Source organism: Limanda limanda, chromosome 21 (genome assembly GCF_963576545.1).
Source record: "Limanda limanda chromosome 21, fLimLim1.1, whole genome shotgun sequence".
In the NCBI taxonomy this organism is placed as follows: domain Eukaryota; kingdom Metazoa; phylum Chordata; class Actinopteri; order Pleuronectiformes; family Pleuronectidae; genus Limanda; species Limanda limanda.
The window spans coordinates 6,074,608-6,101,246 of record NC_083656.1 but is presented as its reverse complement, the minus strand read 5'-3'; the positions used below and the strand labels follow the sequence as shown (position 1 = coordinate 6,101,246).

The window sequence follows — 26,639 nt, the reverse complement described above, 5'->3', positions numbered from 1 at the left end:
CATCTACAGTGCAGTAATGAGGTTATCATCGAAGCAAATACTCTGTTTATCTTGTTGGTACTTCTTTCAGTAGCATGTACTTCCCTTAAATTCTGTGAATTTATTCTATGGGTAAGTCACGTTAGTTTGAGCTCCACTTTCTTTGCTCTGTTGTTTGCAGTGTGTGGCATCACTCCCCTGAACACCAGGATAGTTGGAGGAGAAGATGCTCCACCTGGAAGTTGGCCTTGGCAGATTAGTCTGCAGATGTTTGGCGGCCATTTTTGTGGTGGTTCCCTCATTAACAGAGAGTGGGTGATGACTGCTGCTCACTGCTTCTCCAGGTGGGTAACTAGTCTATAATAGATGATGCATTTGTGTGTGTTCCAGTCTATGGTTCAGCAGTGATTTCTTCTTAAAACTGACGCATATCTTTATTATTTTAGCACAAGTACATCGGACTTGCAAGTTTCTCTCGGCCGTCAGAACCTGCAGGGCACAAACCCAAATGAGGAGTCCAGAAGTGTTTCCAGAATCATTTTGCATCCAAAGTATGACAGCGACAGCAGCAACAACGACATTGCTCTACTCAGACTCTCGTCACCAGTGAAATTCACTGACTACGTCAGACCAGTGTGTCTGGCAGCCAGTGACAGTGTGTTCAACAACGGTACAGATAGCTGGGTCACTGGCTGGGGCAACGTCAAGGAGGGAGGTGAGTCTGCTTGTTGCTGACAAGGAGTGTTGTCTAAGTGTTATATAAACTGTAGGTGGATGTATGAATTCTGTCTCTTCTTGTTGGCCTCTCAGTGTCATTATCGTTCCCTGAAACTCTACAAGAAGTGGAGGTTCCAGTTTTGGGCAACAGACAGTGTAACTGTCTCAATGGAGTCGGTACAGTCAACGACAACATGATTTGTGCTGGTGTTCTGGCAGGAGGCAAAGACTCATGTCAGGTGAGCATCTTTTTTGATTTTTAACCTGTTGGTCATTGTGTTGAGGACTTTGTGAAATACTTAGTCGTGTCCTCTTTTTGTCCTCAGGGTGACTCAGGAGGTCCAATGGTGAACAAACAGGGCTCCGTCTGGGTCCAGTCTGGAGTAGTTAGTTTTGGTTTTGGTTGTGCTCGGCCCAATCTGCCAGGAGTTTACTCCAGAGTTTCCCGTTACCAGTCCTGGATCAACTCCATCATCGGTTCTGACATGCCAGGATTCGTGCAGTTCACCTCCAGTGGACTGGATGCTGACACCAGCTACACCTGTCCTGGTCTCCCACCTCCTCTTATAACAACCACCACTGCAGCTGGTCCTAGTACTGAAGGACCAGAAGCTACAACCACAGAAGCAGTCTCTCAAACCACAAGTCCGGACTTGACCATGTCAACTGCTGAATGTAAGTATTGTGACTGCCACCTTTTCCTAAGTTGGTCATTCTATTATGTCTCTTCTCCGGCAACACGTGGTGAAACTGCACTGGTCAGTGGAGGCATACATCTACAGTGCAGTAATTAGGTTATCATCTAAACAAATACTCTGTTCATCTTGTTGGTACTTCTTTCAGTAGCATGTACTTTCCTTAAATTCTGTGAATTTATTCTATGGGTAAGTCACGTTAATTTGAGCTCCACTTTCTTTGCTCTGTTGTTTGCAGTGTGTGGCATCACTGCCTTGAACACCAGGATAGTTGGAGGAGAAGATGCTCCACCTGGAAGTTGGCCTTGGCAGATTAGTCTGCAGATGTTTGACGGCCATTTTTGTGGTGGTTCCCTCATTAACAGAGAGTGGGTGATGACTGCTGCTCACTGCTTCTCCAGGTGGGTAACTAGTCTATAATAGATGATCCATTTGTGTGTGTTCCAGTCTGTGGTTCAGCAGTGATGTCTTCTTAAAACTGACACTTATTTCTATAATTTTAGCACAAGTACGTCTGGCTTGCAAGTTTCTCTCGGCCGTCAGAACCTGCAGGGCACAAACCCAAATGAGGAGTCCAGAAGTGTTTCCAGAATCATTTTGCATCCAAAGTATGACAGCGACAGCAGCAACAACGACATTGCTCTACTCAGACTCTCGTCACCAGTGAAATTCACTGACTACATCAGACCTGTGTGTCTGGCAGCCAGTGACAGTGTGTTCACCAACGGTACAGATAGCTGGGTCACTGGCTGGGGCAACGTCAAGGAGGGAGGTGAGTCTGCTTGTTGCTGACAAGGAGTTTTGTCTAAGTGTTATATAAACTGTAGGTGGATGTATGAATTCTGTCTCTTCTTGTTGGCCTCTCAGTGTCATTATCGTTCCCTGAAACTCTACAAGAAGTGGAGGTTCCAGTTTTGGGCAACAGACAGTGTAACTGTCTCAATGGAGTCGGTACAGTCAACGACAACATGATTTGTGCTGGTGTTCTGGCAGGAGGCAAAGACTCATGTCAGGTGAGCATCTTTTTTGATTTTAAACCTGTTGGTCATTGTGTTGAGTACTTTGTGAAATACTTAGTCGTGTCCTCTTTTTGTCCTCAGGGTGACTCAGGAGGTCCAATGGTGAACAAACAGGGCTCCGTCTGGGTCCAGTCTGGAGTAGTTAGTTTTGGTTTTGGTTGTGCTCGGCCCAATCTGCCAGGAGTTTACTCCAGAGTTTCCCGTTACCAGTCCTGGATCAACTCCATCATTCGCTCTGATAGGCCAGGATTCGTGCAGTTCACCTCCAGTGGACTGGATGCTGACAGCAGCTACACCTGTCCTGGTCTCCCACCTCCTCTTATTACAACCACTACTGCTACTGGTCCTAGTACTGAAGGACCAGAAGCTACAACCACAGAAGCAGTATCTCAAACCCCAAGTCCCGACTTAACCATGTCAAGTGCTGAATGTAAGTATTCTGACTGCCGCCTTTTCCTAAGTTGGTCATTATATTATGTCTCTGCTCCGGCAACACGTGGTGAAACTGCACTGGTCAGTGGAGGCATACATCTACAGTGCAGTAATGAGGTTATCATCGAAGCAAATACTCTGTTTATCTTGTTGGTACTTCTTTCAGTAGCATGTACTTCCCTTAAATTCTGTGAATTTATTCTATGGGTAAGTCACGTTAGTTTGAGCTCCACTTTCTTTGCTCTGTTGTTTGCAGTGTGTGGCATCACTCCCCTGAACACCAGGATAGTTGGAGGAGAAGATGCTCCACCTGGAAGTTGGCCTTGGCAGATTAGTCTGCAGATGTTTGGCGGCCATTTTTGTGGTGGTTCCCTCATTAACAGAGAGTGGGTGATGACTGCTGCTCACTGCTTCTCCAGGTGGGTAACTAGTCTATAATAGATGATGCATTTGTGTGTGTTCCAGTCTGTGGTTCAGCAGTGATTTCTTCTTAAAACTGACACTTATTTCTATAATTTTAGCACAAGTACGTCTGGCTTGCAAGTTTCTCTCGGCCGTCAGAACCTGCAGGGCACAAACCCAAATGAGGAGTCCAGAAGTGTTTCCAGAATCATTTTGCATCCAAAGTATGACAGCGACAGCAGCAACAACGACATTGCTCTACTCAGACTCTCGTCACCAGTGAAATTCACTGACTACATCAGACCTGTGTGTCTGGCAGCCAGTGACAGTGTGTTCACCAACGGTACAGATAGCTGGGTCACTGGCTGGGGCAACGTCAAGGAGGGAGGTGAGTCTGCTTGTTGCTGACAAGGAGTGTTGTCTAAGTGTTATATAAACTGTAGGTGGATGTATGAATTCTGTCTCTTCTTGTTGGCCTCTCAGTGTCATTATCGTTCCCTGAAACTCTACAAGAAGTGGAGGTTCCAGTTTTGGGCAACAGACAGTGTAACTGTCTCAATGGAGTCGGTACAGTCAACGACAACATGATTTGTGCTGGTGTTCTGGCAGGAGGCAAAGACTCATGTCAGGTGAGCTTCTTTTTTGATTTTAACCTGTTGGTCATTGTGTTGAGGACTTTGTGAAATACTTAGTCGTGACCTCTTTTTGTCCTCAGGGTGACTCAGGAGGTCCAATGGTGAACAAACAGGGCTCCGTCTGGGTCCAGTCTGGAGTAGTTAGTTTTGGTTTTGGTTGTGCTCGGCCCAATCTGCCAGGAGTTTACTCCAGAGTGTCCCGTTACCAGTCCTGGATCAACTCCATCATTCGCTCTGATAGGCCAGGATTCGTGCAGTTCACCTCCAGTGGACTGGATGCTGACAGCAGCTACACCTGTCCTGGTCTCCCACCTCCTCTTATTACAACCACCACTGCAGCTGGTCCTAGTACTGAAGGACCAGAAGCTACAACCACAGAAGCAGTCTCTCAAACCACAAGTCCGGACTTGACCATGTCAACTGCTGAATGTAAGTATTGTGACTGCCACCTTTTCCTAAGTTGGTCATTCTATTATGTCTCTTCTCCGGCAACACGTGGTGAAACTGCACTGGTCAGTGGAGGCATACATCTACAGTGCAGTAATTAGGTTATCATCTAAACAAATACTCTGTTCATCTTGTTGGTACTTCTTTCAGTAGCATGTACCTTCCTTAAACTGTGAATTTATTCAATGGGTAAGTCACGTTAATTTGAGCTCCACTTGCTTTTCTCTGTTGTTTGCAGTGTGTGGCATCACTCCCCTGAACACCAAGATAGTTGGAGGAGAAGATGCTCCACCTGGAAGTTGGCCTTGGCAGATTAGTCTGCAGATGTTTGGCGGCCATTTTTGTGGTGGTTCCCTCATTAACAGAGAGTGGGTGATGACTGCTGCTCACTGCTTCTCCAGGTGGGTAACTCGTCTATAATAGATGATGCATTTGTGTGTGTTCCAGTCTGTGGTTCAGCAGTGATTTCTTCTTAAAACTGACACTTATTTCCATAATTTTAGCACAAGTACATCGGACTTGCAAGTTTCTCTCGGCCGTCAGAACCTGCAGGGCACAAACCCAAATGAGGAGTCCAGAAGTGTTTCCAGAATCATTTTGCATCCAAAGTATGACAGCGACAGCAGCAACAACGACATTGCTCTACTCAGTCTCTCGTCACCAGTGAAATTCACTGACTACATCAGACCTGTGTGTCTGGCAGCCAGTGACAGTGTGTTCACCAACGGTACAGATAGCTGGGTCACTGGCTGGGGTAACGTCAAGGAGGGAGGTGAGTCTGCTTGTTGCTGACAAGGAGTGTTGTCTAAGTGCTATATAATATGTAGGTGGATGTATGAATTGTGTCTCTTCTTGTTGGGCTCTCAGTGTCATTATCGTTCCCTGAAACTCTACAAGAAGTGGAGGTTCCAGTTTTGGGCAACAGACAGTGTAACTGTCTCAATGGAGTCGGTACAGTCAACGACAACATGATTTGTGCTGGTGTTCTGGCAGGAGGCAAAGACTCATGTCAGGTGAGCATCTTTTTTGATTTTTAACCTGTTGGTCATTGTGTTGAGGACTTTGTGAAATACTTAGTCGTGTCCTCTTTTTGTCCTCAGGGTGACTCAGGAGGTCCAATGGTGAACAAACAGGGCTCCGTCTGGGTCCAGTCTGGAGTAGTTAGTTTTGGTTTTGGTTGTGCTCGGCCCAATCTGCCAGGAGTTTACTCCAGAGTTTCCCGTTACCAGTCCTGGATCAACTCCATCATCGGTTCTGACATGCCAGGATTCGTGCAGTTCACCTCCAGTGGACTGGATGCTGACACCAGCTACACCTGTCCTGGTCTCCCACCTCCTCTTATAACAACCACCACTGCAGCTGGTCCTAGTACTGAAGGACCAGAAGCTACAACCACAGAAGCAGTCTCTCAAACCACAAGTCCGGACTTGACCATGTCAACTGCTGAATGTAAGTATTGTGACTGCCACCTTTTCCTAAGTTGGTCATTCTATTATGTCTCTTCTCCGGCAACACGTGGTGAAACTGCACTGGTCAGTGGAGGCATACATCTACAGTGCAGTAATTAGGTTATCATCTAAACAAATACTCTGTTCATCTTGTTGGTACTTCTTTCAGTAGCATGTACTTTCCTTAAACTGTGAATTTATTCAATGGGTAAGTCACGTTAATTTGAGCTCCACTTGCTTTTCTCTGTTGTTTGCAGTGTGTGGCATCACTCCCCTGAACACCAAGATAGTTGGAGGAGAAGATGCTCCACCTGGAAGTTGGCCTTGGCAGATTAGTCTGCAGATGTTTGGCGGCCATTTTTGTGGTGGTTCCCTCATTAACAGAGAGTGGGTGATGACTGCTGCTCACTGCTTCTCCAGGTGGGTAACTAGTCTATAATAGATGATGCATTTGTGTGTGTTCCAGTCTGTGGTTCAGCAGTGATTTCTTCTTAAAACTGACACTTATTTCCATAATTTTAGCACAAGTACGTCTGGCTTGCAAGTTTCTCTCGGCCGTCAGAACCTGCAGGGCACAAACCCAAATGAGGAGTCCAGAAGTGTTTCCAGAATCATTTTGCATCCAAAGTATGACAGCGACAGCAGCAACAACGACATTGCTCTACTCAGACTCTCGTCACCAGTGAAATTCACTGACTACATCAGACCTGTGTGTCTGGCAGCCAGTGACAGTGTGTTCCACAACGGTACAGATAGCTGGGTCACTGGCTGGGGCAACGTCAAGGAGGGAGGTGAGTCTGCTTGTTGCTGACAAGGAGTGTTGTCTAAGTGCTATATAATATGTAGGTGGATGTATGAATTGTGTCTCTTCTTGTTGGGCTCTCAGTGTCATTATCGTTCCCTGAAACTCTACAAGAAGTGGAGGTTCCAGTTTTGGGCAACAGACAGTGTAACTGTCTCAATGGAGTCGGTACAGTCAACGACAACATGATTTGTGCTGGTGTTCTGGCAGGAGGCAAAGACTCATGTCAGGTGAGCTTCTTTTTTGATTTTAACCTGTTGGTCATTGTGTTGAGGACTTTGTGAAATACTTAGTCGTGACCTCTTTTTGTCCTCAGGGTGACTCAGGAGGTCCAATGGTGAACAAACAGGGCTCCGTCTGGGTCCAGTCTGGAGTAGTTAGTTTTGGTTTTGGTTGTGCTCGGCCCAATCTGCCAGGAGTTTACTCCAGAGTGTCCCGTTACCAGTCCTGGATCAACTCCATCATTCGCTCTGATAGGCCAGGATTCGTGCAGTTCACCTCCAGTGGACTGGATGCTGACACCAGCTACACCTGTCCTGGTCTCCCACCTCCTCTTATTACAACCACCACTGCAGCTGGTCCTAGTACTGAAGGACCAGAAGCTACAACCACAGAAGCAGTCTCTCAAACCACAAGTCCGGACTTGACCATGTCAACTGCTGAATGTAAGTATTGTGACTGCCACCTTTTCCTAAGTTGGTCATTCTATTATGTCTCTTCTCCGGCAACACGTGGTGAAACTGCACTGGTCAGTGGAGGCATACATCTACAGTGCAGTAATTAGGTTATCATCTAAACAAATACTCTGTTCATCTTGTTGGTACTTCTTTCAGTAGCATGTACCTTCCTTAAACTGTGAATTTATTCAATGGGTAAGTCACGTTAATTTGAGCTCCACTTGCTTTTCTCTGTTGTTTGCAGTGTGTGGCATCACTCCCCTGAACACCAAGATAGTTGGAGGAGAAGATGCTCCACCTGGAAGTTGGCCTTGGCAGATTAGTCTGCAGATGTTTGGCGGCCATTTTTGTGGTGGTTCCCTCATTAACAGAGAGTGGGTGATGACTGCTGCTCACTGCTTCTCCAGGTGGGTAACTCGTCTATAATAGATGATGCATTTGTGTGTGTTCCAGTCTGTGGTTCAGCAGTGATTTCTTCTTAAAACTGACACTTATTTACATAATTTTAGCACAAGTACGTCTGGCTTGCAAGTTTCTCTCGGCCGTCAGAACCTGCAGGGCACAAACCCAAATGAGGAGTCCAGAAGTGTTTCCAGAATCATTTTGCATCCAAAGTATGACAGCGACAGCAGCAACAACGACATTGCTCTACTCAGTCTCTCGTCACCAGTGAAATTCACTGACTACATCAGACCTGTGTGTCTGGCAGCCAGTGACAGTGTGTTCACCAACGGTACAGATAGCTGGGTCACTGGCTGGGGCAACGTCAAGGAGGGAGGTGAGTCTGCTTGTTGCTGACAAGGAGTGTTGTCTAAGTGCTATATAATATGTAGGTGGATGTATGAATTCTGTCTCTTCTTGTTGGCCTCTCAGTGTCATTATCGTTCCCTGAAACTCTACAAGAAGTGGAGGTTCCAGTTTTGGGCAACAGACAGTGTAACTGTCTCAATGGAGTCGGTACAGTCAATGACAACATGATTTGTGCTGGTGTTCTGGCAGGAGGCAAAGACTCATGTCAGGTGAGCTTCTTTTTTGATCTGTAACCTGTTGGTCATTGTGTTGAGGACTTTGTAAAATCCTCAGCCGTGTCCTCTTTTTGTCCTCAGGGTGACTCAGGAGGTCCAATGGTGAACAAACAGGGCCCCGTCTGGGTCCAGTCTGGAGTAGTTAGTTTTGGTTTTGGTTGTGCTCGGCCCAATCTGCCAGGAGTTTACTCCAGAGTTTCCCGTTACCAGTCCTGGATCAACTCCATCATTCGCTCTGATAGGCCAGGATTCGTGCAGTTCACCTCCAGTGGACTGGATGCTGACAGCAGCTACACCTGTCCTGGTCTCCCACCTCCTCTTATTACAACCACTACTGCTACTGGTCCTAGTACTGAAGGACCAGAAGCTACAACCACAGAAGCAGTCTCTCAAACCCCAAGTCCCGACTTGACCATGTCAAGTGCTGAATGTAAGTATTCTGACTGCCGCCTTTTCCTAAGTTGGTCATTCTATTATGTCTCTGCTCTGGCAACACGTGGTGAAACTGCACTGGTCAGTGGAGGCATACATCTACAGTGCAGTAATGAGGTTATCATCGAAGCAAATACTCTGTTTATCTTGTTGGTACTTCTTTCAGTAGCATGTACTTCCCTTAAATTCTGTGAATTTATTCTATGGGTAAGTCACGTTAGTTTGAGCTCCACTTTCTTTGCTCTGTTGTTTGCAGTGTGTGGCATCACTCCCCTGAACACCAGGATAGTTGGAGGAGAAGATGCTCCACCTGGAAGTTGGCCTTGGCAGATTAGTCTGCAGATGTTTGGCGGCCATTTTTGTGGTGGTTCCCTCATTAACAGAGAGTGGGTGATGACTGCTGCTCACTGCTTCTCCAGGTGGGTAACTAGTCTATAATAGATGATCAATTTGTGTGTGTTCCAGTCTATGGTTCAGCAGTGATTTCTTCTTAAAACTGACACTTATTTCTATAATTTTAGCACAAGTACGTCTGGCTTGCAAGTTTCTCTCGGCCGTCAGAACCTGCAGGGCACAAACCCAAATGAGGAGTCCAGAAGTGTTTCCAGAATCATTTTGCATCCAAAGTATGACAGCGACAGCAGCAACAACGACATTGCTCTACTCAGTCTCTCGTCACCAGTGAAATTCACTGACTACATCAGACCTGTGTGTCTGGCAGCCAGTGACAGTGTGTTCACCAACGGTACAGATAGCTGGGTCACTGGCTGGGGCAACGTCAAGGAGGGAGGTGAGTCTGCTTGTTGCTGACAAGGAGTGTTGTCTAAGTGCTATATAATATGTAGGTGGATGTATGAATTGTGTCTCTTCTTGTTGGGCTCTCAGTGTCATTATCGTTCCCTGAAACTCTACAAGAAGTGGAGGTTCCAGTTTTGGGCAACAGACAGTGTAACTGTCTCAATGGAGTCGGTACAGTCAACGACAACATGATTTGTGCTGGTGTTCTGGCAGGAGGCAAAGACTCATGTCAGGTGAGCATCTTTTTTGATTTTAAACCTGTTGGTCATTGTGTTGAGGACTTTGTGAAATACTTAGTCGTGTCCTCTTTTTGTCCTCAGGGTGACTCAGGAGGTCCAATGGTGAACAAACAGGGCTCCGTCTGGGTCCAGTCTGGAGTAGTTAGTTTTGGTTTTGGTTGTGCTCGGCCCAATCTGCCAGGAGTTTACTCCAGAGTGTCCCGTTACCAGTCCTGGATCAACTCCATCATTCGCTCTGATAGGCCAGGATTCGTGCAGTTCACCTCCAGTGGACTGGATGCTGACAGCAGCTACACCTGTCCTGGTCTCCCACCTCCTCTTATTACAACCACTACTGCTACTGGTCCTAGTACTGAAGGACCAGAAGCTACAACCACAGAAGCAGTATCTCAAACCCCAAGTCCCGACTTAACCATGTCAAGTGCTGAATGTAAGTATTCTGACTGCTGCCTTTTCCTAAGTTGGTCATTCTATTATGTCTCTTCTCCGGCAACACGTGGTGAAACTGCACTGGTCAGTGGAGGCATACATCTACAGTGCAGTAATTAGGTTATCATCTAAACAAATACTCTGTTCATCTTGTTGGTACTTCTTTCAGTAGCATGTACTTTCCTTAAATTCTGTGAATTTATTCTATGGGTAAGTCACGTTAATTTGAGCTCCACTTTCTTTGCTCTGTTGTTTGCAGTGTGTGGCATCACTGCCTTGAACACCAGGATAGTTGGAGGAGAAGATGCTCCACCTGGAAGTTGGCCTTGGCAGATTAGTCTGCAGATGTTTGACGGCCATTTTTGTGGTGGTTCCCTCATTAACAGAGAGTGGGTGATGACTGCTGCTCACTGCTTCTCCAGGTGGGTAACTAGTCTATAATAGATGATCCATTTGTGTGTGTTCCAGTCTGTGGTTCAGCAGTGATGTCTTCTTAAAACTGACACTTATTTCTATAATTTTAGCACAAGTACGTCTGGCTTGCAAGTTTCTCTCGGCCGTCAGAACCTGCAGGGCACAAACCCAAATGAGGAGTCCAGAAGTGTTTCCAGAATCATTTTGCATCCAAAGTATGACAGCGACAGCAGCAACAACGACATTGCTCTACTCAGACTCTCGTCACCAGTGAAATTCACTGACTACATCAGACCTGTGTGTCTGGCAGCCAGTGACAGTGTGTTCACCAACGGTACAGATAGCTGGGTCACTGGCTGGGGCAACGTCAAGGAGGGAGGTGAGTCTGCTTGTTGCTGACAAGGAGTTTTGTCTAAGTGTTATATAAACTGTAGGTGGATGTATGAATTCTGTCTCTTCTTGTTGGCCTCTCAGTGTCATTATCGTTCCCTGAAACTCTACAAGAAGTGGAGGTTCCAGTTTTGGGCAACAGACAGTGTAACTGTCTCAATGGAGTCGGTACAGTCAACGACAACATGATTTGTGCTGGTGTTCTGGCAGGAGGCAAAGACTCATGTCAGGTGAGCATCTTTTTTGATTTTAAACCTGTTGGTCATTGTGTTGAGTACTTTGTGAAATACTTAGTCGTGTCCTCTTTTTGTCCTCAGGGTGACTCAGGAGGTCCAATGGTGAACAAACAGGGCTCCGTCTGGGTCCAGTCTGGAGTAGTTAGTTTTGGTTTTGGTTGTGCTCGGCCCAATCTGCCAGGAGTTTACTCCAGAGTTTCCCGTTACCAGTCCTGGATCAACTCCATCATTCGCTCTGATAGGCCAGGATTCGTGCAGTTCACCTCCAGTGGACTGGATGCTGACAGCAGCTACACCTGTCCTGGTCTCCCACCTCCTCTTATTACAACCACTACTGCTACTGGTCCTAGTACTGAAGGACCAGAAGCTACAACCACAGAAGCAGTATCTCAAACCCCAAGTCCCGACTTAACCATGTCAAGTGCTGAATGTAAGTATTCTGACTGCCGCCTTTTCCTAAGTTGGTCATTATATTATGTCTCTGCTCCGGCAACACGTGGTGAAACTGCACTGGTCAGTGGAGGCATACATCTACAGTGCAGTAATGAGGTTATCATCGAAGCAAATACTCTGTTTATCTTGTTGGTACTTCTTTCAGTAGCATGTACTTCCCTTAAATTCTGTGAATTTATTCTATGGGTAAGTCACGTTAGTTTGAGCTCCACTTTCTTTGCTCTGTTGTTTGCAGTGTGTGGCATCACTCCCCTGAACACCAGGATAGTTGGAGGAGAAGATGCTCCACCTGGAAGTTGGCCTTGGCAGATTAGTCTGCAGATGTTTGGCGGCCATTTTTGTGGTGGTTCCCTCATTAACAGAGAGTGGGTGATGACTGCTGCTCACTGCTTCTCCAGGTGGGTAACTAGTCTATAATAGATGATGCATTTGTGTGTGTTCCAGTCTGTGGTTCAGCAGTGATTTCTTCTTAAAACTGACACTTATTTCTATAATTTTAGCACAAGTACGTCTGGCTTGCAAGTTTCTCTCGGCCGTCAGAACCTGCAGGGCACAAACCCAAATGAGGAGTCCAGAAGTGTTTCCAGAATCATTTTGCATCCAAAGTATGACAGCGACAGCAGCAACAACGACATTGCTCTACTCAGACTCTCGTCACCAGTGAAATTCACTGACTACATCAGACCTGTGTGTCTGGCAGCCAGTGACAGTGTGTTCACCAACGGTACAGATAGCTGGGTCACTGGCTGGGGCAACGTCAAGGAGGGAGGTGAGTCTGCTTGTTGCTGACAAGGAGTGTTGTCTAAGTGTTATATAAACTGTAGGTGGATGTATGAATTCTGTCTCTTCTTGTTGGCCTCTCAGTGTCATTATCGTTCCCTGAAACTCTACAAGAAGTGGAGGTTCCAGTTTTGGGCAACAGACAGTGTAACTGTCTCAATGGAGTCGGTACAGTCAACGACAACATGATTTGTGCTGGTGTTCTGGCAGGAGGCAAAGACTCATGTCAGGTGAGCATCTTTTTTGATTTTTAACCTGTTGGTCATTGTGTTGAGGACTTTGTGAAATACTTAGTCGTGTCCTCTTTTTGTCCTCAGGGTGACTCAGGAGGTCCAATGGTGAACAAACAGGGCTCCGTCTGGGTCCAGTCTGGAGTAGTTAGTTTTGGTTTTGGTTGTGCTCGGCCCAATCTGCCAGGAGTTTACTCCAGAGTTTCCCGATACCAGTCCTGGATCAACTCCATCATCGGTTCTGACATGCCAGGATTCGTGCAGTTCACCTCCAGTGGACTGGATGCTGACACCAGCTACACCTGTCCTGGTCTCCCACCTCCTCTTATAACAACCACCACTGCAGCTGGTCCTAGTACTGAAGGACCAGAAGCTACAACCACAGAAGCAGTCTCTCAAACCACAAGTCCGGACTTGACCATGTCAACTGCTGAATGTAAGTATTGTGACTGCCACCTTTTCCTAAGTTGGTCATTCTATTATGTCTCTTCTCCGGCAACACGTGGTGAAACTGCACTGGTCAGTGGAGGCATACATCTACAGTGCAGTAATTAGGTTATCATCTAAACAAATACTCTGTTCATCTTGTTGGTACTTCTTTCAGTAGCATGTACTTTCCTTAAACTGTGAATTTATTCAATGGGTAAGTCACGTTAATTTGAGCTCCACTTGCTTTTCTCTGTTGTTTGCAGTGTGTGGCATCACTCCCCTGAACACCAAGATAGTTGGAGGAGAAGATGCTCCACCTGGAAGTTGGCCTTGGCAGATTAGTCTGCAGATGTTTGGCGGCCATTTTTGTGGTGGTTCCCTCATTAACAGAGAGTGGGTGATGACTGCTGCTCACTGCTTCTCCAGGTGGGTAACTAGTCTATAATAGATGATGCATTTGTGTGTGTTCCAGTCTGTGGTTCAGCAGTGATTTCTTCTTAAAACTGACACTTATTTCCATAATTTTAGCACAAGTACGTCTGGCTTGCAAGTTTCTCTCGGCCGTCAGAACCTGCAGGGCACAAACCCAAATGAGGAGTCCAGAAGTGTTTCCAGAATCATTTTGCATCCAAAGTATGACAGCGACAGCAGCAACAACGACATTGCTCTACTCAGACTCTCGTCACCAGTGAAATTCACTGACTACATCAGACCTGTGTGTCTGGCAGCCAGTGACAGTGTGTTCCACAACGGTACAGATAGCTGGGTCACTGGCTGGGGCAACGTCAAGGAGGGAGGTGAGTCTGCTTGTTGCTGACAAGGAGTGTTGTCTAAGTGCTATATAATATGTAGGTGGATGTATGAATTGTGTCTCTTCTTGTTGGGCTCTCAGTGTCATTATCGTTCCCTGAAACTCTACAAGAAGTGGAGGTTCCAGTTTTGGGCAACAGACAGTGTAACTGTCTCAATGGAGTCGGTACAGTCAACGACAACATGATTTGTGCTGGTGTTCTGGCAGGAGGCAAAGACTCATGTCAGGTGAGCTTCTTTTTTGATTTTAACCTGTTGGTCATTGTGTTGAGGACTTTGTGAAATACTTAGTCGTGACCTCTTTTTGTCCTCAGGGTGACTCAGGAGGTCCAATGGTGAACAAACAGGGCTCCGTCTGGGTCCAGTCTGGAGTAGTTAGTTTTGGTTTTGGTTGTGCTCGGCCCAATCTGCCAGGAGTTTACTCCAGAGTGTCCCGTTACCAGTCCTGGATCAACTCCATCATTCGCTCTGATAGGCCAGGATTCGTGCAGTTCACCTCCAGTGGACTGGATGCTGACAGCAGCTACACCTGTCCTGGTCTCCCACCTCCTCTTATTACAACCACCACTGCAGCTGGTCCTAGTACTGAAGGACCAGAAGCTACAACCACAGAAGCAGTCTCTCAAACCACAAGTCCGGACTTGACCATGTCAACTGCTGAATGTAAGTATTGTGACTGCCACCTTTTCCTAAGTTGGTCATTCTATTATGTCTCTTCTCCGGCAACACGTGGTGAAACTGCACTGGTCAGTGGAGGCATACATCTACAGTGCAGTAATTAGGTTATCATCTAAACAAATACTCTGTTCATCTTGTTGGTACTTCTTTCAGTAGCATGTACCTTCCTTAAACTGTGAATTTATTCAATGGGTAAGTCACGTTAATTTGAGCTCCACTTGCTTTTCTCTGTTGTTTGCAGTGTGTGGCATCACTCCCCTGAACACCAAGATAGTTGGAGGAGAAGATGCTCCACCTGGAAGTTGGCCTTGGCAGATTAGTCTGCAGATGTTTGGCGGCCATTTTTGTGGTGGTTCCCTCATTAACAGAGAGTGGGTGATGACTGCTGCTCACTGCTTCTCCAGGTGGGTAACTCGTCTATAATAGATGATGCATTTGTGTGTGTTCCAGTCTGTGGTTCAGCAGTGATTTCTTCTTAAAACTGACACTTATTTCCATAATTTTAGCACAAGTACGTCTGGCTTGCAAGTTTCTCTCGGCCGTCAGAACCTGCAGGGCACAAACCCAAATGAGGAGTCCAGAAGTGTTTCCAGAATCATTTTGCATCCAAAGTATGACAGCGACAGCAGCAACAACGACATTGCTCTACTCAGTCTCTCGTCACCAGTGAAATTCACTGACTACATCAGACCTGTGTGTCTGGCAGCCAGTGACAGTGTGTTCACCAACGGTACAGATAGCTGGGTCACTGGCTGGGGTAACGTCAAGGAGGGAGGTGAGTCTGCTTGTTGCTGACAAGGAGTGTTGTCTAAGTGCTATATAATATGTAGGTGGATGTATGAATTGTGTCTCTTCTTGTTGGGCTCTCAGTGTCATTATCGTTCCCTGAAACTCTACAAGAAGTGGAGGTTCCAGTTTTGGGCAACAGACAGTGTAACTGTCTCAATGGAGTCGGTACAGTCAACGACAACATGATTTGTGCTGGTGTTCTGGCAGGAGGCAAAGACTCATGTCAGGTGAGCATCTTTTTTGATTTTTAACCTGTTGGTCATTGTGTTGAGGACTTTGTGAAATACTTAGTCGTGTCCTCTTTTTGTCCTCAGGGTGACTCAGGAGGTCCAATGGTGAACAAACAGGGCTCCGTCTGGGTCCAGTCTGGAGTAGTTAGTTTTGGTTTTGGTTGTGCTCGGCCCAATCTGCCAGGAGTTTACTCCAGAGTTTCCCGTTACCAGTCCTGGATCAACTCCATCATCGGTTCTGACATGCCAGGATTCGTGCAGTTCACCTCCAGTGGACTGGATGCTGACACCAGCTACACCTGTCCTGGTCTCCCACCTCCTCTTATAACAACCACCACTGCAGCTGGTCCTAGTACTGAAGGACCAGAAGCTACAACCACAGAAGCAGTCTCTCAAACCACAAGTCCGGACTTGACCATGTCAACTGCTGAATGTAAGTATTGTGACTGCCACCTTTTCCTAAGTTGGTCATTCTATTATGTCTCTTCTCCGGCAACACGTGGTGAAACTGCACTGGTCAGTGGAGGCATACATCTACAGTGCAGTAATTAGGTTATCATCTAAACAAATACTCTGTTCATCTTGTTGGTACTTCTTTCAGTAGCATGTACTTTCCTTAAACTGTGAATTTATTCAATGGGTAAGTCACGTTAATTTGAGCTCCACTTGCTTTTCTCTGTTGTTTGCAGTGTGTGGCATCACTCCCCTGAACACCAAGATAGTTGGAGGAGAAGATGCTCCACCTGGAAGTTGGCCTTGGCAGATTAGTCTGCAGATGTTTGGCGGCCATTTTTGTGGTGGTTCCCTCATTAACAGAGAGTGGGTGATGACTGCTGCTCACTGCTTCTCCAGGTGGGTAACTAGTCTATAATAGATGATGCATTTGTGTGTGTTCCAGTCTGTGGTTCAGCAGTGATTTCTTCTTAAAACTGACACTTATTTCCATAATTTTAGCACAAGTACGTCTGGCTTGCAAGTTTCTCTCGGCCGTCAGAACCTGCAGGGCACAAACCCAAATGAGGAGTCCAGAAGTGTTTCCAGAATCATTTTGCATCCAAAGTATGACAGCGACAGCAGCAACAACGACATTGCTCTACTCAGACTCTCGTCACCAGTGAAATTCACTGACTACATCAGACCTGTGTGTCTGGCAGCCAGTGACAGTGTGTTCCACAACGGTACAGATAGCTGGGTCACTGGCTGGGGCAACGTCAAGGAGGGAGGTGAGTCTGCTTGTTGCTGACAAGGAGTGTTGTCTAAGTGCTATATAATATGTAGGTGGATGTATGAATTGTGTCTCTTCTTGTTGGGCTCTCAGTGTCATTATCGTTCCCTGAAACTCTACAAGAAGTGGAGGTTCCAGTTTTGGGCAACAGACAGTGTAACTGTCTCAATGGAGTCGGTACAGTCAACGACAACATGATTTGTGCTGGTGTTCTGGCAGGAGGCAAAGACTCATGTCAGGTGAGCTTCTTTTTTGATTTTAACCTGTTGGTCATTGTGTTGAGGACTTTGTGAAATACTTAGTCGTGACCTCTTTTTGTCCTCAGGGTGACTCAGGAGGTCCAATGGTGAACAAACAGGGCTCCGTCTGGGTCCAGTCTGGAGTAGTTAGTTTTGGTTTTGGTTGTGCTCGGCCCAATCTGCCAGGAGTTTACTCCAGAGTGTCCCGTTACCAGTCCTGGATCAACTCCATCATTCGCTCTGATAGGCCAGGATTCGTGCAGTTCACCTCCAGTGGACTGGATGCTGACACCAGCTACACCTGTCCTGGTCTCCCACCTCCTCTTATTACAACCACCACTGCAGCTGGTCCTAGTACTGAAGGACCAGAAGCTACAACCACAGAAGCAGTCTCTCAAACCACAAGTCCGGACTTGACCATGTCAACTGCTGAATGTAAGTATTGTGACTGCCACCTTTTCCTAAGTTGGTCATTCTATTATGTCTCTTCTCCGGCAACACGTGGTGAAACTGCACTGGTCAGTGGAGGCATACATCTACAGTGCAGTAATTAGGTTATCATCTAAACAAATACTCTGTTCATCTTGTTGGTACTTCTTTCAGTAGCATGTACCTTCCTTAAACTGTGAATTTATTCAATGGGTAAGTCACGTTAATTTGAGCTCCACTTGCTTTTCTCTGTTGTTTGCAGTGTGTGGCATCACTCCCCTGAACACCAAGATAGTTGGAGGAGAAGATGCTCCACCTGGAAGTTGGCCTTGGCAGATTAGTCTGCAGATGTTTGGCGGCCATTTTTGTGGTGGTTCCCTCATTAACAGAGAGTGGGTGATGACTGCTGCTCACTGCTTCTCCAGGTGGGTAACTCGTCTATAATAGATGATGCATTTGTGTGTGTTCCAGTCTGTGGTTCAGCAGTGATTTCTTCTTAAAACTGACACTTATTTACATAATTTTAGCACAAGTACGTCTGGCTTGCAAGTTTCTCTCGGCCGTCAGAACCTGCAGGGCACAAACCCAAATGAGGAGTCCAGAAGTGTTTCCAGAATCATTTTGCATCCAAAGTATGACAGCGACAGCAGCAACAACGACATTGCTCTACTCAGTCTCTCGTCACCAGTGAAATTCACTGACTACATCAGACCTGTGTGTCTGGCAGCCAGTGACAGTGTGTTCACCAACGGTACAGATAGCTGGGTCACTGGCTGGGGCAACGTCAAGGAGGGAGGTGAGTCTGCTTGTTGCTGACAAGGAGTGTTGTCTAAGTGCTATATAATATGTAGGTGGATGTATGAATTCTGTCTCTTCTTGTTGGCCTCTCAGTGTCATTATCGTTCCCTGAAACTCTACAAGAAGTGGAGGTTCCAGTTTTGGGCAACAGACAGTGTAACTGTCTCAATGGAGTCGGTACAGTCAATGACAACATGATTTGTGCTGGTGTTCTGGCAGGAGGCAAAGACTCATGTCAGGTGAGCTTCTTTTTTGATCTGTAACCTGTTGGTCATTGTGTTGAGGACTTTGTAAAATCCTCAGCCGTGTCCTCTTTTTGTCCTCAGGGTGACTCAGGAGGTCCAATGGTGAACAAACAGGGCCCCGTCTGGGTCCAGTCTGGAGTAGTTAGTTTTGGTTTTGGTTGTGCTCGGCCCAATCTGCCAGGAGTTTACTCCAGAGTTTCCCGTTACCAGTCCTGGATCAACTCCATCATTCGCTCTGATAGGCCAGGATTCGTGCAGTTCACCTCCAGTGGACTGGATGCTGACAGCAGCTACACCTGTCCTGGTCTCCCACCTCCTCTTATTACAACCACTACTGCTACTGGTCCTAGTACTGAAGGACCAGAAGCTACAACCACAGAAGCAGTCTCTCAAACCCCAAGTCCCGACTTGACCATGTCAAGTGCTGAATGTAAGTATTCTGACTGCCGCCTTTTCCTAAGTTGGTCATTCTATTATGTCTCTGCTCTGGCAACACGTGGTGAAACTGCACTGGTCAGTGGAGGCATACATCTACAGTGCAGTAATGAGGTTATCATCGAAGCAAATACTCTGTTTATCTTGTTGGTACTTCTTTCAGTAGCATGTACTTCCCTTAAATTCTGTGAATTTATTCTATGGGTAAGTCACGTTAGTTTGAGCTCCACTTTCTTTGCTCTGTTGTTTGCAGTGTGTGGCATCACTCCCCTGAACACCAGGATAGTTGGAGGAGAAGATGCTCCACCTGGAAGTTGGCCTTGGCAGATTAGTCTGCAGATGTTTGGCGGCCATTTTTGTGGTGGTTCCCTCATTAACAGAGAGTGGGTGATGACTGCTGCTCACTGCTTCTCCAGGTGGGTAACTAGTCTATAATAGATGATCAATTTGTGTGTGTTCCAGTCTATGGTTCAGCAGTGATTTCTTCTTAAAACTGACACTTATTTCTATAATTTTAGCACAAGTACGTCTGGCTTGCAAGTTTCTCTCGGCCGTCAGAACCTGCAGGGCACAAACCCAAATGAGGAGTCCAGAAGTGTTTCCAGAATCATTTTGCATCCAAAGTATGACAGCGACAGCAGCAACAACGACATTGCTCTACTCAGTCTCTCGTCACCAGTGAAATTCACTGACTACATCAGACCTGTGTGTCTGGCAGCCAGTGACAGTGTGTTCACCAACGGTACAGATAGCTGGGTCACTGGCTGGGGCAACGTCAAGGAGGGAGGTGAGTCTGCTTGTTGCTGACAAGGAGTGTTGTCTAAGTGCTATATAATATGTAGGTGGATGTATGAATTGTGTCTCTTCTTGTTGGGCTCTCAGTGTCATTATCGTTCCCTGAAACTCTACAAGAAGTGGAGGTTCCAGTTTTGGGCAACAGACAGTGTAACTGTCTCAATGGAGTCGGTACAGTCAACGACAACATGATTTGTGCTGGTGTTCTGGCAGGAGGCAAAGACTCATGTCAGGTGAGCATCTTTTTTGATTTTAAACCTGTTGGTCATTGTGTTGAGGACTTTGTGAAATACTTAGTCGTGTCCTCTTTTTGTCCTCAGGGTGACTCAGGAGGTCCAATGGTGAACAAACAGGGCTCCGTCTGGGTCCAGTCTGGAGTAGTTAGTTTTGGTTTTGGTTGTGCTCGGCCCAATCTGCCAGGAGTTTACTCCAGAGTGTCCCGTTACCAGTCCTGGATCAACTCCATCATTCGCTCTGATAGGCCAGGATTCGTGCAGTTCACCTCCAGTGGACTGGATGCTGACAGCAGCTACACCTGTCCTGGTCTCCCACCTCCTCTTATTACAACCACTACTGCTACTGGTCCTAGTACTGAAGGACCAGAAGCTACAACCACAGAAGCAGTATCTCAAACCCCAAGTCCCGACTTAACCATGTCAAGTGCTGAATGTAAGTATTCTGACTGCTGCCTTTTCCTAAGTTGGTCATTATATTATGTCTCTGCTCCGGCAACACGTGGTGAAACTGCACTGGTCAGTGGAGGCATACATCTACAGTGCAGTAATGAGGTTATCATCGAAGCAAATACTCTGTTTATCTTGTTGGTACGTCTTTCAGTAGCATGTACTTCCCTTAAATTCTGTGAATTTATTCTATGGGTAAGTCACGTTAGTTTGAGCTCCACTTTCTTTGCTCTGTTGTTTGCAGTGTGTGGCATCACTCCCCTGAACACCAGGATAGTTGGAGGAGAAGATGCTCCACCTGGAAGTTGGCCTTGGCAGATTAGTCTGCAGATGTTTGGCGGCCATTTTTGTGGTGGTTCCCTCATTAACAGAGAGTGGGTGATGACTGCTGCTCACTGCTTCTCCAGGTGGGTAACTAGTCTATAATAGATGATGCATTTGTGTGTGTTCCAGTCTATGGTTCAGCAGTGATTTCTTCTTAAAACTGACGCATATCTTTATTATTTTAGCACAAGTACATCGGACTTGCAAGTTTCTCTCGGCCGTCAGAACCTGCAGGGCACAAACCCAAATGAGGAGTCCAGAAGTGTTTCCAGAATCATTTTGCATCCAAAGTATGACAGCGACAGCAGCAACAACGACATTGCTCTACTCAGACTCTCGTCACCAGTGAAATTCACTGACTACGTCAGACCAGTGTGTCTGGCAGCCAGTGACAGTGTGTTCAACAACGGTACAGATAGCTGGGTCACTGGCTGGGGCAACGTCAAGGAGGGAGGTGAGTCTGCTTGTTGCTGACAAGGAGTGTTGTCTAAGTGTTATATAAACTGTAGGTGGATGTATGAATTCTGTCTCTTCTTGTTGGCCTCTCAGTGTCATTATCGTTCCCTGAAACTCTACAAGAAGTGGAGGTTCCAGTTTTGGGCAACAGACAGTGTAACTGTCTCAATGGAGTCGGTACAGTCAACGACAACATGATTTGTGCTGGTGTTCTGGCAGGAGGCAAAGACTCATGTCAGGTGAGCATCTTTTTTGATTTTTAACCTGTTGGTCATTGTGTTGAGGACTTTGTGAAATACTTAGTCGTGTCCTCTTTTTGTCCTCAGGGTGACTCAGGAGGTCCAATGGTGAACAAACAGGGCTCCGTCTGGGTCCAGTCTGGAGTAGTTAGTTTTGGTTTTGGTTGTGCTCGGCCCAATCTGCCAGGAGTTTACTCCAGAGTTTCCCGTTACCAGTCCTGGATCAACTCCATCATCGGTTCTGACATGCCAGGATTCGTGCAGTTCACCTCCAGTGGACTGGATGCTGACACCAGCTACACCTGTCCTGGTCTCCCACCTCCTCTTATAACAACCACCACTGCAGCTGGTCCTAGTACTGAAGGACCAGAAGCTACAACCACAGAAGCAGTCTCTCAAACCACAAGTCCGGACTTGACCATGTCAACTGCTGAATGTAAGTATTGTGACTGCCACCTTTTCCTAAGTTGGTCATTCTATTATGTCTCTTCTCCGGCAACACGTGGTGAAACTGCACTGGTCAGTGGAGGCATACATCTACAGTGCAGTAATTAGGTTATCATCTAAACAAATACTCTGTTCATCTTGTTGGTACTTCTTTCAGTAGCATGTACTTTCCTTAAACTGTGAATTTATTCAATGGGTAAGTCACGTTAATTTGAGCTCCACTTGCTTTTCTCTGTTGTTTGCAGTGTGTGGCATCACTCCCCTGAACACCAAGATAGTTGGAGGAGAAGATGCTCCACCTGGAAGTTGGCCTTGGCAGATTAGTCTGCAGATGTTTGGCGGCCATTTTTGTGGTGGTTCCCTCATTAACAGAGAGTGGGTGATGACTGCTGCTCACTGCTTCTCCAGGTGGGTAACTCGTCTATAATAGATGATCAATTTGTGTGTGTTCCAGTCTGTGGTTCAGCAGTGATTTCTTCTTAAAACTGACACTTATTTCCATAATTTTAGCACAAGTACGTCTGGCTTGCAAGTTTCTCTCGGCCGTCAGAACCTGCAGGGCACAAACCCAAATGAGGAGTCCAGAAGTGTTTCCAGAATCATTTTGCATCCAAAGTATGACAGCGACAGCAGCAACAACGACATTGCTCTACTCAGACTCTCGTCACCAGTGAAATTCACTGACTACATCAGACCTGTGTGTCTGGCAGCCAGTGACAGTGTGTTCCACAACGGTACAGATAGCTGGGTCACTGGCTGGGGCAACGTCAAGGAGGGAGGTGAGTCTGCTTGTTGCTGACAAGGAGTGTTGTCTAAGTGCTATATAATATGTAGGTGGATGTATGAATTGTGTCTCTTCTTGTTGGGCTCTCAGTGTCATTATCGTTCCCTGAAACTCTACAAGAAGTGGAGGTTCCAGTTTTGGGCAACAGACAGTGTAACTGTCTCAATGGAGTCGGTACAGTCAACGACAACATGATTTGTGCTGGTGTTCTGGCAGGAGGCAAAGACTCATGTCAGGTGAGCATCTTTTTTGATTTTAAACCTGTTGGTCATTGTGTTGAGGACTTTGTGAAATACTTAGTCGTGTCCTCTTTTTGTCCTCAGGGTGACTCAGGAGGTCCAATGGTGAACAAACAGGGCTCCGTCTGGGTCCAGTCTGGAGTAGTTAGTTTTGGTTTTGGTTGTGCTCGGCCCAATCTGCCAGGAGTTTACTCCAGAGTGTCCCGTTACCAGTCCTGGATCAACTCCATCATTCGCTCTGATAGGCCAGGATTCGTGCAGTTCACCTCCAGTGGACTGGATGCTGACAGCAGCTACACCTGTCCTGGTCTCCCACCTCCTCTTATTACAACCACTACTGCTACTGGTCCTAGTACTGAAGGACCAGAAGCTACAACCACAGAAGCAGTATCTCAAACCCCAAGTCCCGACTTAACCATGTCAAGTGCTGAATGTAAGTATTCTGACTGCTGCCTTTTCCTAAGTTGGTCATTATATTATGTCTCTGCTCCGGCAACACGTGGTGAAACTGCACTGGTCAGTGGAGGCATACATCTACAGTGCAGTAATGAGGTTATCATCGAAGCAAATACTCTGTTTATCTTGTTGGTACTTCTTTCAGTAGCATGTACTTCCCTTAAATTCTGTGAATTTATTCTATGGGTAAGTCACGTTAGTTTGAGCTCCACTTTCTTTGCTCTGTTGTTTGCAGTGTGTGGCATCACTCCCCTGAACACCAGGATAGTTGGAGGAGAAGATGCTCCACCTGGAAGTTGGCCTTGGCAGATTAGTCTGCAGATGTTTGGCGGCCATTTTTGTGGTGGTTCCCTCATTAACAGAGAGTGGGTGATGACTGCTGCTCACTGCTTCTCCAGGTGGGTAACTAGTCTATAATAGATGATGCATTTGTGTGTGTTCCAGTCTGTGGTTCAGCAGTGATTTCTTCTTAAAACTGACACTTATTTCTATAATTTTAGCACAAGTACGTCTGGCTTGCAAGTTTCTCTCGGCCGTCAGAACCTGCAGGGCACAAACCCAAATGAGGAGTCCAGAAGTGTTTCCAGAATCATTTTGCATCCAAAGTATGACAGCGACAGCAGCAACAACGACATTGCTCTACTCAGACTCTCGTCACCAGTGAAATTCACTGACTACATCAGACCTGTGTGTCTGGCAGCCAGTGACAGTGTGTTCACCAACGGTACAGATAGCTGGGTCACTGGCTGGGGCAACGTCAAGGAGGGAGGTGAGTCTGCTTGTTGCTGACAAGGAGTGTTGTCTAAGTGTTATATAAACTGTAGGTGGATGTATGAATTCTGTCTCTTCTTGTTGGCCTCTCAGTGTCATTATCGTTCCCTGAAACTCTACAAGAAGTGGAGGTTCCAGTTTTGGGCAACAGACAGTGTAACTGTCTCAATGGAGTCGGTAAAGTCAACGACAACATGATTTGTGCTGGTGTTCTGGCAGGAGGCAAAGACTCATGTCAGGTGAGCATCTTTTTTGATTTTTAACCTGTTGGTCATTGTGTTGAGGACTTTGTGAAATACTTAGTCGTGTCCTCTTTTTGTCCTCAGGGTGACTCAGGAGGTCCAATGGTGAACAAACAGGGCTCCGTCTGGGTCCAGTCTGGAGTAGTTAGTTTTGGTTTTGGTTGTGCTCGGCCCAATCTGCCAGGAGTTTACTCCAGAGTTTCCCGTTACCAGTCCTGGATCAACTCCATCATCGGTTCTGACATGCCAGGATTCGTGCAGTTCACCTCCAGTGGACTGGATGCTGACACCAGCTACACCTGTCCTGGTCTCCCACCTCCTCTTATTACAACCACCACTGCAGCTGGTCCTAGTACTGAAGGACCAGAAGCTACAACCACAGAAGCAGTCTCTCAAACCACAAGTCCGGACTTGACCATGTCAACTGCTGAATGTAAGTATTGTGACTGCCACCTTTTCCTAAGTTGGTCATTCTATTATGTCTCTTCTCCGGCAACACGTGGTGAAACTGCACTGGTCAGTGGAGGCATACATCTACAGTGCAGTAATTAGGTTATCATCTAAACAAATACTCTGTTCATCTTGTTGGTACTTCTTTCAGTAGCATGTACTTTCCTTAAACTGTGAATTTATTCAATGGGTAAGTCACGTTAATTTGAGCTCCACTTGCTTTTCTCTGTTGTTTGCAGTGTGTGGCATCACTCCCCTGAACACCAAGATAGTTGGAGGAGAAGATGCTCCACCTGGAAGTTGGCCTTGGCAGATTAGTCTGCAGATGTTTGGCGGCCATTTTTGTGGTGGTTCCCTCATTAACAGAGAGTGGGTGATGACTGCTGCTCACTGCTTCTCCAGGTGGGTAACTAGTCTATAATAGATGATGCATTTGTGTGTGTTCCAGTCTGTGGTTCAGCAGTGATTTCTTCTTAAAACTGACACTTATTTCCATAATTTTAGCACAAGTACGTCTGGCTTGCAAGTTTCTCTCGGCCGTCAGAACCTGCAGGGCACAAACCCAAATGAGGAGTCCAGAAGTGTTTCCAGAATCATTTTGCATCCAAAGTATGACAGCGACAGCAGCAACAACGACATTGCTCTACTCAGACTCTCGTCACCAGTGAAATTCACTGACTACATCAGACCTGTGTGTCTGGCAGCCAGTGACAGTGTGTTCACCAACGGTACAGATAGCTGGGTCACTGGCTGGGGCAACGTCAAGGAGGGAGGTGAGTCTGCTTGTTGCTGACAAGGAGTGTTGTCTAAGTGCTATATAATATGTAGGTGGATGTATGAATTCTGTCTCTTCTTGTTGGCCTCTCAGTGTCATTATCGTTCCCTGAAACTCTACAAGAAGTGGAGGTTCCAGTTTTGGGCAACAGACAGTGTAACTGTCTCAATGGAGTCGGTACAGTCAACGACAACATGATTTGTGCTGGTGTTCTGGCAGGAGGCAAAGACTCATGTCAGGTGAGCTTCTTTTTTGATCTGAAACCTGTTGGTCATTGTGTTGAGGACTTTGTTAAATCCTCAGCCGTGTCCTCTTTTTGTCCTCAGGGTGACTCAGGAGGTCCGATGGTGAACAAACAGGGCCCCGTCTGGGTCCAGTCTGGAGTAGTTAGTTTTGGTTTTGGTTGTGCTCGGCCCAATCTGCCAGGAGTTTACTCCAGAGTTTCCCGTTACCAGTCCTGGATCAACTCCATCATTCGCTCTGATAGGCCAGGATTTGTGCAGTTCACCTCCAGTGGACTGGATGCTGACAGCAGCTACACCTGTCCTGGTCTCCCACCTCCTCTTATTACAACCACTACTGCTACTGGTCCTAGTACTGAAGGACCAGAAGCTACACCCACAGAAGCAGTATCTCAAACCCCAAGTCCCGACTTGACCATGTCAAGTGCTGAATGTAAGTATTCTGACTGCCGCCTTTTCCTAAGTTGGTCATTATATTATGTCTCTGCTCCGGCAACACGTGGTGAAAGTGCACTGGTCAGTGGAGGCATACATCTACAGTGCAGTAATGAGGTTATCATCGAAGCAAATACTCTGTTTATCTTGTTGGTACTGCTTTCAGGAGCATGTACTTCCCTTAAATTCTGTGAATTTATTCTATGGGTAAGTCACGTTAGTTTGAGCTCCACTTTCTTTGCTCTGTTGTTTGCAGTGTGTGGCATCACTCCCCTGAACACCAGGATAGTTGGAGGAGAAGATGCTCCACCTGGA

The 26,639-nt window shown here is 46.5% G+C and overlaps 1 protein-coding gene and 1 pseudogene across 1 annotated transcript; both read left to right on the top strand.

Moving 5' to 3' along the window:
- The first annotated feature begins 162 nt into the window (after positions 1-162).
- LOC133028207 (transmembrane protease serine 9-like) lies at positions 163-5,969 on the top strand (annotated as a pseudogene).
- Positions 5,970-6,033: 64 nt separating this feature from the next.
- Positions 6,034-26,613, top strand: LOC133028206 (uncharacterized). Its single transcript, XM_061095401.1, is given in 50 exon segments — positions 6,034-6,194; positions 6,297-6,565; positions 6,661-6,806; positions 6,893-7,241; positions 7,498-7,660; positions 7,769-8,031; positions 8,127-8,272; positions 8,360-8,678; positions 8,967-9,129; positions 9,238-9,500; positions 9,596-10,177; positions 10,436-10,598; positions 10,707-10,969; positions 11,065-11,646; positions 11,905-12,067; positions 12,176-12,438; positions 12,534-12,679; positions 12,767-13,085; positions 13,372-13,534; positions 13,643-13,905; positions 14,001-14,182; positions 14,185-14,581; positions 14,838-15,000; positions 15,109-15,371; positions 15,467-16,048; positions 16,305-16,467; positions 16,576-16,838; positions 16,934-17,079; positions 17,166-17,514; positions 17,771-17,933; positions 18,042-18,304; positions 18,400-18,545; positions 18,633-18,951; positions 19,240-19,402; positions 19,511-19,773; positions 19,869-20,450; positions 20,709-20,882; positions 20,997-21,242; positions 21,338-21,919; positions 22,176-22,338; positions 22,447-22,709; positions 22,805-22,950; positions 23,038-23,356; positions 23,645-23,807; positions 23,916-24,178; positions 24,274-24,855; positions 25,112-25,274; positions 25,383-25,645; positions 25,741-26,313; positions 26,609-26,613. Coding segments are annotated over 50 exon segments (13,377 nt in total). The 5' UTR covers positions 6,034-6,117.
- Positions 26,614-26,639: the final 26 nt, after the last annotated feature.